Raw genomic sequence first — 10133 nt, 5'->3', positions numbered from 1 at the left:
AGTCAGACTTGTGCAAGTCCACAATTCTCTTCCTGATATCTTGGCTGATTTCTTTAGACTTTCCCATGATGCTACACAAAGAAGCAGTGTGTTTCAGGTGTGCATTAAAATACATCCACAGTGTCTCTGATTAACTCAGGTTTTTTGGCAACATCTATCAGAAGCTTCCAAACATGACATTATATGGGCAGTCCAGAATTGTTTAAAGGCATAGTAATCTTAGTGTATGTAAACTTTTGACTTTGCAGTAAGTAATAAAATGCCTTAAAATATTCTCTCTCTCTCATTATTCTGGCATTTGGCAAATATTAAAAATGATGGTAATCCTAACTGACCTAAAACGGGAAAGGTTTATTCTGATTTCATGTCAGATATTGAGAAAAACATGAAGATGTGTCTTTTTATATAGTGTATGGAAACTTCTGGTTTCAACTTTATTAGAGCAGCTCCTATATATCTCTCTATCTATATAATTTAGAGCAGCTCCTCGCCTGCATACACCTCCATGTGTGGCAGGTCCCGGTCTGGGAACATTTCCAGCAGAGAATAAATTAAAGTAAGTGGGTCAGGACACGGGAGGTTTCGTGGCCTCCATCGATATCCCATCCGCAGCTCAGTAACGAGGTCAGCGGCTCCTCGCCGTCAGCTTACCGCGCTTTCCTCCCCAACGAGGAGAACTCGTCCGATGTGATGTGCTTCAGAAAATTGAAGCAGAAGAAAAATATCTGGAAGGAGGAAAAAAAAATAAAAATCGATATTAAAGCGCAGGAGACAAGAAAACAAGGAGGATTTAATGATCAGCAGACACCAAGTTATGTACTGAGCATTCAGGAGCTATTCTATAGGCTGCAGCATCATGAGTCCTGCTCATCCTGAGCCACTTGGTGCATGGAGAATTTCATTACACAAGGGTAAGAGGTAACTGCAGTCTTGCACTTATTCCAGCAGGGGGTGCCAGTGAATCGAGTGGTGCAGAAGACCAAGTCCCCATTTTTTGTACATTGCCTTACATCCCCCTCCTGCGCCTTCTCGCTGATCGTGTTTATGTCTATGATCAAAAGGATCCAAACATGAAAACAAGAAAGGGAATGGCAAAAAAAACCGCAGCCGCCGACTGCCGAGCGCCCGCAGACAGACGCTGGTTTGGGTTTGTAGCGAGAAGTGTTCGCCTTTGACGAAACTCGCTTATTAGATTGAGGATGAGACGTCGAGTGTCTGGAATAAAACTGTCTGAGAGCGACGACTTTCATCAGGAGCGATGAGCCTCCACTAAAGCGGAGAGAGAACGCATCACTGACAGCAGAACCCATACTACTCGTGGAGATCCGACTAGGTGGCAATGCATTCTGGGAAAAAGATGCAACTAGCAGAAGAAAGTGAACTGGCTCTCTAGCGCCACCTATAGGCATTCATTGGCTATCGCTAGGAAAAGGCCTCCAGCCATTGCCACCTTTTCCGACGTCACACTGACACAAAAAGGCAATACCGCAAAGCTGGCATCCGTATGGTCCGCAGGTGCTGGCTCTTTAAAGGGGCTTTCGGGTATCACCTGTAATCGGGGTCCGTCTGACCACTTAGACCTGCACAGATCATCAGAACAGGGAATTTTCTTTATCCTTTTAGCCCAGTTACAAAATGCCGGAGCGAAACTCCATTTATCCTCTATGACAGGGTTCCCCAACTCCAGTCCTCAAGGCCCACCAACAGGTCATGTTTTCAGGATTTCCTTAGTATTGCACAGGTGATAATTCCATCATCAGCACAGGCAATAGTTACATCACCTGTGCAATACTAAGGAAATCCTGAAAACATGACCTGTTGGTGGGCCTTGAGGACTGGAGTTGGGGAACCCTGCTCTATGAGGCGTCCAAAAAAGGGACCAGAGCGAGGGGCCCCCCCCCCATCCCCAGCCAAAAAAAGGGGACCAGAGCGCTGCCCCCCCATCCCCAGCCAAAAAAGGGGACCAGAGCGCGGGCCCTCCCCAGCCAAAAAAGGGGACCAGAGCGCGCCCCCCCCATTCCCAGCCAAAAAAGGGGACCAGAGCGTGCCCCCCCATCCAAAAAAGGGGACCAGAGCGTGCCCCCCCCATCCAAAAAAGGGGACCAGAGCGCGCCCCCCCCCCCACCCCAGCCAAAAAAGGGACCAGAGCGCGGGGCCTCCCCCATTAAAAAAGGCGACCAGAGCGCTGCCCCCTCCATCCCCAGCCAAAAAAGGGGACCAGAGCTCGGGCCCCCCCCCAGCCAAAAAAGGGGAACAGAGCGCGCCCCCATTCCCAGCCAAAAAAGGGGACCAGAGCGTGCCCCCCCCATCCCCAGCCAAAAAAGGGGACCAGCAAAAAAGGGGACCAGAGCGCGCCCCACCCCATTCCCAGCCAAAAAAGGGGACCAGAGCGTGCCCCCCCCCCACACAAAAAAGGGACCAGAGCGCGCCCCCCCCATTAAAAAAGGCAACCAGAGCGCACCCCCCCCCCATCAAAAAAAGGGGACCAGAGCGCGGCCTCCCCCCCCATAAAAAAGGGGACTAGAGCGCGGGCCCCCCCATCAAAAAAAGGGGACCAGAGCGCGGCCCCATCCCCAGCCAAAAAAGGGGACCAGAGTGCGGGCCCCATCATTCACCGCATAACCCCTCAATGGCAGGTTCCTATAGATGGCACCAGAGAAGCAGTTTCTTTCCTTCTGGAGGAGAGCTAGTTGGCATATATCTTAGTAATATGGCACTAATGTGTGTGACGAGATGCTGCCTGATCACAGCAATTGCCTCCACCCTGGGGCTCATCAGCTGCTATAGGCCTACAACTCCCAGTAGGTTTATAATTGTCAGGGCATGCTGGGAGATGTAGTTCTGCAAGGACAGGAGGGCTCCAGGGTGGAGACTATAGGAAAAAGTAAAAAAGGTGACTAAATCAGATCAGAACTCACCTCTTCTCCCTTACTGAGACGATCCACCAGCATGTGTCTGAAAACGAGCAAGAAGCACAAGGATTACAAGACGGGTCTCATATACAGGGTGCGGGGGGCGCCGGCTCCTGCGTCTTCAGGAACAACTGCAAAGACAAAGAGACTCACCCAAAGAGGAACCAGTCGTAGGCCACTGTCAGGTAAAGGATCTCTGCCGGCCCCAGCGAGCTGTGCACCATCCCATCCTAAAAAAGCAATTACCTGTGAGAGGCGTGCAAACTCCAATACTGAGGGAATACATCCTTAGGACGTCAGCAACCCAACTGTTGTAAAACTACAACTCCCAGCATGCTCTTGCAAATCATGAATATAAAACCCCCCAAAAAAAGGACTCCAAGACAATAGAATAGTTTCCACTACCAGCAGCCACCACTAGAGGGAGCTTAGTGCATACAGATCTTACATTGTATATGGATCTATCATTGAATGCAATGCCCTCCCTCTAGTGGCCAAAAATATAAAAATCACCCAAAAAATAAAAAGCAAAATTGCTGGATAATTCTGGCCACATATGAGGCCAGAAATCTTAAGAATGAGCATTATAATGGATGTATAAGATGTGTAACGAGAAATTAGAGGAAGACTGAATGGAATAATGCAAGTCGGCACAAATGCTAAAGCTTCATCATTATTATAATACAGTCTACCCCAATGCCAATATATACATTATTTCTTTGATATATAGACATGATTTCGGGCAACTACCAGTCAATGGCTGCACATCATACAACAACCTTGAAGCCAAAATTGACTTTTCGCCCCTTCCCTCCATCGACCAGTGTTGAATCATGCAAGAATAAGTGAAATCGCGTTCTCAAGGCTCAGACCCATCTCCTGACAAAGTGCCTTGTAAAAAGCATAAATTATGAATACTCCTCCGGCATAAAAGAGAATCACATCCTGACGGGAACCATAGTTTGGGAAGGACGGGGATGGGTGGGGCAGACAGAGCCTTCCAGCACCCCGGTAAGGAGTATACGAATCTGTCACACACAATATGGACGGCGTTCTTTGAACGCAACTTTTTCAAAAGATTCCTATAAATTAGTGACTAATATAACAATGCTATTAGTAGAATGAGAGATGAGGTGTGCGGAAGAGGAAAGATAAAACGGAAAAATTAAATAATTTCTGGCGAGAAGCCCGGGTGCAAAGCCGAAATTCTGTCACTCACAGTAATAGTTCAGGTCTGGCAGGGAAAGGTGGAAAGTCAGATTAATGGACAGATCCTTTATGTGAGATTATATAATTATTATTATTTTTCACAAAAAACAAGCGCCAACCTCACCTGTGGCAGGGACTGGGATCACAGCACTTGTGTGACGTCTCCCTAAGGCATCATGGCGTCTGTCAAAGGGGCTTTTCTGCTCTTCTACTTTCAGGAGCGCATCGCTCCCCTGCCTCCCTGCTTGCTGGTGGGGGTTGGGTGGTGTGCCCCTGACAGCACAGACCAGATGCATGTCTGCACCGCTCCCCTGCCTCTCTGCATGCCCCTGACAGCAAGGACCAGATACATGTCTGCACCGCTCCCCTGCATGCCCCTGACAGCACGGACCAGATACATGTCTGCACCGCTCCCCTGCCTCCCTGCATGCCCCTGACAGCACGGACCAGATACATGTCTGCACCGCTCCCCTGCATGCCCCTGACAGCACGGACCAGATACATGTCTGCACCGCTAGCCTGCCTCCCTGCTTGCTGGTGGGGGGTGGGTGGTGAACCCGACAGCACGGACCAGATACATGTCTGCACCACTCCCCTGCCTCTCTGCATGCCCCTGACAGCACGGACCAGATACATGTCTGCACCGCTCCCCTGCATGCCCCTGACAGCACGGACCAGATACATGTCTGCACCGCTCCCCTGCCTCCCTGCATGCCCCTGACAGCACGGACCAGATACATGTCTGCACCGCTCCCCTGCATGCCCCTGACAGCACGGACCAGATACATGTCTGCACCGCTCCCCTGCCTCCCTGCTTGCTGGGGAGTGGTGTGCCCCTGACAGTACGGACCAGCCCCTGACAGCACGGACTAGATACATGTCTTCACCGCTCCCTGCTTGCCCCTGACAGCTCGGACCAGATGCATGTTGTGTGCTCTCCCGTGCCGGCAGCATTGGAGGAGCACAAGGGAATCCGGACAGCTTCACAGCAGCGCTCACATACTCTATTGGAAAGAGCTTATAAACACTGCGCTCCTTTCCTAGGAGACCGCCACCTCTGAGACTGCAGCAGTGGCCGATACCCTAAGCACCCTGTAAGCTATAGCGTTATAGAGGGCCTTAAGTAAATTGCAGCGTTGTGTGTGCTCCCAGGCACGATGCAATTTTAACCATTTATGACAACCATTTTTTTCCACCCACATCAGTATGAGATAAATATACGATTGTTGGGGTCCAACTGCTGGAATTCCCACCGATCATAAGAATGGGGGTCTGTGTCTTTAGATTGAATGGAGAAGAGGTCACATATATACAATGTGTCATCATTCAGTGCCTGCGAATGACAAATAGCAAGATTATATGGAGAGTAAATCACTCATATACTATCTAAGGACACAGAACCTCATTCTCCTGATCGGTGGAACCCCCGGCAATTACATTTAGCACTTCTACTAGATTGGCGATAACTATCATTTATGGACTAACCTCTTTGGCAGGTGAGCCATTAGTTTTCCCCACTGGTTTGAGCAGATGGGGGGCACTAACCCTACAGACTGCGGACATAAAAAGCTGCATTAGGGGGTGAACCCCACACCTGTTCATGGGTCATGTCGGGTATTGCAGCTCATCCCCATTGGGCACAGTTTCTGGGGGGAAACTTGTGGCAGCCGGACCACTGTATTACCTGCCGGCATGCTGGACGCCTCCTCTGATTAGTAGGCTCACGGCATCTTGACACATCACAATTCACTACGCAGGGACCAGAAAAGGGGTCCAGGATGGCGGCAGGTAGGAGGAGGTTGGCCGGGGTCTGGTCCGGCTGCAATGAGGACTGATGTGGCCTCTAGACCAGGGTCCTGCAGATGCTCCGCTCTAGTGGTGCCTGTACAGAGGTAAAGCTATTTGCTATTATGTCTTTATGTACTGCCTCCTTGCTCTCGGCTGCTGAAGAGACTCTTTTTCCGATCCTTCATTTAAAAGCTTCTCTGTGATCTTCTCATTAAGAGAAGCAGCGATCCCCTTAAAAGACGCATTCGGCACAGTCTGGGACTGCGAGTTCACAGCTTGCATTTACTTTTCATTTTTTTTGTCTTATCGTGCGGAGGAATAAACTGGCTGAATGGCGCAGCGTGCCCAACGTTCAGCAGCTCAGCAGGACGGGAGCACAAACACTCATTAGATGCATCAGCAGCGAGAAGTCGTCTTACAAGAAGAGTTTCCAGCAGATCTACGGTTATTACCAGCTTGTGAGATGAGTGCAGAACGGGCGTTACGTGAGGTTTATTTCATCCAACAACATCAATATTGGCAGATATCTGTACAGCAGCTTTCTCGGCCATGTCTGCTTGTGGTGCCGCAAGTTCAGAGCTCAGCATTTGCAGTCTACGTTCACGTTCATCCTGTGCTCTGCGGTTGGTAGATCTCTCTGTAGCTTCCTTTACTTTCTCTGGTTATAGAGCTGGAAGATCAGACCTCCATGTTTGCAGTCTATCCAGTTGGCCAATTCCTGAATAAACTTGCATCTCCACAAGCAGAGAATAAAAGTTAGAGCTCAGTTTCTGCAGTAGGTTCATTCTTGTCCTGCCCTATCCCACTTGGCCAATACCTGTATAGTTTCTGCTATTTCCTCTGCTTGTGGGCCTGCAAGTTCAGAGCTCAGTGGTTTGTTTTTTTTTCTCTTTTATTCTATAAGCCGGGAGCAGCAGATGCATCAACCTTGTGTACACAGATCTACACAGATGCAATTCAAAAATAGGAGTTTTTTTAAATGAAGGCAAAGATGATCCATAATCCCAGCTTTAGGGCTCATGTAGATGTCCGTGGACCTCGGTCCGACCACAGATCACAATGCACGGGCTGACCGCGGGTCTCCCGACCAGAGCGTGATAACCTCATGTAAATATATGAAGCCATCATGCTCCGGTCGGTCAGCCAGTGCATTGTGGTCTTGATTGGAGCGAGATTCGCGTACGTCTACATGAGCCCTTACACTGAGAAGAGTATTTGAGGATTGAAAGGGATAAAATCACCACTAAAAAACCTCTTCTTATGTCTAGAAATCTACTCACAGCCCAGAGCGAGAGTCTCAGGAGTGAAATGAACAGCGGCGTGCGATCCCACCCGGATATACAGTGCACCAGCAACCCGCTGTTATCTGCAGTGGAAAAGCACAGCACATAGATCAGTGTGTACAGTGAAGGAAATAATTATTTGATCCCTTGCTGTTTTTGTAAGTTTGACCACTGACAAAGACATGAACAGTCTATAATTTTAAGGGTAGGTTAATTTTTACATTGAGAGATAGAATATCCAAAAAAAAAAAAAAAAAACCAAGAAAGTCACATTGTAAAAACTAGATACATTTATTTGCATTTTGCAGTGAGAAATAAGTATTTGATCTCCTACAAACCATTATGAGTTCTGGCTCCTACAGACCAGTTAGACGCTCCTAATCAACTCGTTACCTGCATTAAAGACAGCTGTCTTACATAGTCACCTGTATAAAGACTCCTGTCCACAGACTCAATCAGTCAGACTAACCTCTACAACATGGGCAAGACCAAAGAGCTTTCTAAGGATGTCAGGGACAAGATCATAGACCTGCACAAAGCTGGAATGGGCTACAAAACCATAAGTAAGACGCTGGGTGAGAAGGAGACAACTGCTGGTGCAATAGTAAGAAAATGGAAGAAATACAAAATGACTGTCAATAGACATCGATCTGGGGCACCATGCAAAATCTCACCTCCTGGGGTATCCTTGATCATGAGGAAGGTGAGAGATCAGCCTAAAACTACACGGGGGGAACTAGTTAAAGATCTCAAGGCAGCTGGGACCACAGTCACCAAGAAAACCATTGGTAACACAATACGCCTTAAAGGTTTAAAATCCTGCTGTGCCCACAAGATCCCCCTGCTCAAGAAGGCACATGTGCAGGCCCGTCTGAAGTTTGCCAATTAACACCTGGATGATTCTGTGAGTTATTGGGAGAAGGTGCTGTGGTCAGATGAGACAAAAATGTAGCTCTTTGCCATTAACTCAAGTCGCCATGTTTGGAGGAAGAGAAATGCTGCCTATGACCCAAAGAACACCGTCCCCACTGTCAAGCATGGGGGTGGAAACATTATGTTTTCGGGGTGTTTCTCGGCTAAGGGCACAGGACTACTTTACCACATCAATGGGAGAATGGATGGAGCCATGTACCGTAAAATCCTGAGTGACAACCTCCTTCCCTCCGACAGGACATTAAAAATGGGTCGTGGCTAGGTCTTCCAGCAAGACAATGACCCAAAACATACGGCCAAGGCAACAAAGGAGCGGCTCAAAAAAAGCACAGTAAGGTCATGGAGTGGCCAAGCCAGCCTTCAGACCTTAATCCCATAGAAAACTTATGAAGGGAGTTGAAGCTCCGAGTTGCCAAGCGACAGCCTCAAAATCTGAATGATTTAGAGATGATCTGCAAAGAGGAGTGGACCAAAACTCCTCCCGACATGTGCGCAAACCTCATCAACTACAAACAACGTCTGACTGCTGTGTATCCTAACAAGGGTTTAGCCACCAAGTATTAAGTGTTGTTTGCCAGAGGGATCAAATACTTATTTCTCACTGCAAAATGCTAATAAATTTATACAATGTGATTTTCTTGATTATTTTTTTGGATATTCTATCTCTCAATGTAAAATTAACCTACCCTTAAAATTATAGACTGTTCATGTGTTTGTCAGTGAGCAAAGCTACAATAACAGCAAGGGATTTATTGTGTAAATAAATATTATATATATATATTTATTACAGACCAAAAGTTTGGACACACCTTCTCATTTAAAGATTTTCTGTATTTTCATGACTATGAAAATTGTACATTCACACTGAAGGCATCAAAACTATGAATTAACACATGTGGAATTATATACTTAACAAAAAAGTGTGAAACAACTGAAAATATGTCTTATATTCTAGGTTCTTCAAAGTAGCCACCTTTTGCTTTGATGACTGCTTTGCACACTCTTGGCATTCTCTTGATGAGCTTCAAGAGGTAGTCACCGGAAATGGTCTTCCAACAATCTTGAAGGAGTTCCCAGACATGCTTAGCACTTGTTGGCACTTTTGCCTTCACTCTTCGGTCCAGCTCACCCCAAACCATCTCGATTGGGTTCAGGTCTGGTGACTGTGGAGGCCAGGTCATCTGGCGTAGCACCCCATCACTCTCCTTCTTGGTTAAATAGCTCTTACACAGCCTGGAGGTGTGTTTGGGGTCATTGTCCTGTCGAAAAATAAATGATGATCCAACTAAACGCAAACCGGATGGAATAGCATGCCGCTGCAAGATGCTGTGGTAGCCATGCTGGTTCAGTATGCCTTCAATTTTGAATAAATCCCCAACAGTGTCACCAGCAAAGCACCCCCACACCATCACACCTCCTCCTCCATGCTTCACGGTGGGAACCAGGCATGTAGAGTCCATCCGTTCACCTTTTCTGCGTCGCACAAAGACACGGTGGTTGGAACCAAAGATCTCGAATTTGGACTCCTCAGACCAAAGCACAGATTTCCACTGGTCTAATGTCCATTCCTTGTGTTCTTTAGCCCAAACAAGTCTCTTCTGCTTGTTGCCTGTCCTTAGCAGTGGTTTCCTAGCAGCTATTTTACCATGAAGGCCTGCTGCACAAAGTCTCCTCTTAACAGTTGTTGTAGAATCATAGAATGGTAGAGTTGGAAGGGACCTCCTGGGTCATCTGGTCCAACCCCCTGCTCAAAGAAGGTTTCACTAAATCATCTCAGACAGATGTCTGTCCAGCCTCTGTTTGAAGACGTCCATTGAAGGGGAACTCACCACCTCTCGTGGCAGCCTGTTCCACTCATTAATCACCCTAACTGTCAAAAAGTTTTTTCTAATATCTAATCTGTGTCTCCTCCCATTTAGTTTCATCCCATTGCTTCTAGTCTTTCCTTGTGCAAATGAGAATAAAGATGATCCTTCTACAATGTGACAGCCCTTGACATATTTGTATA

The 10133-nt window shown here is 47.5% G+C and overlaps 1 protein-coding gene across 4 annotated transcripts in view; it reads right to left on the bottom strand.

Moving 5' to 3' along the window:
• The window catches only part of MTMR14 (myotubularin related protein 14), a 37518-nt gene that overhangs the window by 13499 nt on the left and 13886 nt on the right, over positions 1-10133 (bottom strand). For all 4 annotated transcript variants that reach the window (XM_073644792.1, XM_073644794.1, XM_073644793.1 and 1 more), the window contains exons 11-14: positions 7190-7275; positions 3066-3142; positions 2919-2955; positions 652-725 (exon numbers count right to left, since the gene is read on the bottom strand). In XM_073644792.1, the coding sequence (XP_073500893.1) occupies positions 652-725; positions 2919-2955; positions 3066-3142; positions 7190-7275 (274 nt within the window). The remainder of the gene's footprint in view (positions 1-651; positions 726-2918; positions 2956-3065; positions 3143-7189; positions 7276-10133) is intronic.

This window comes from Phyllobates terribilis, unplaced genomic scaffold (assembly GCF_046119375.1).
Source record: "Phyllobates terribilis strain yellow unplaced genomic scaffold, ASM4611937v1 Scaffold_8__6_contigs__length_399053987, whole genome shotgun sequence".
Lineage (NCBI taxonomy): Eukaryota > Metazoa > Chordata > Amphibia > Anura > Dendrobatidae > Phyllobates > Phyllobates terribilis.
Note: the sequence above shows the minus strand (reverse complement) of the source record. Positions and strands in the feature narration are given on the sequence as shown.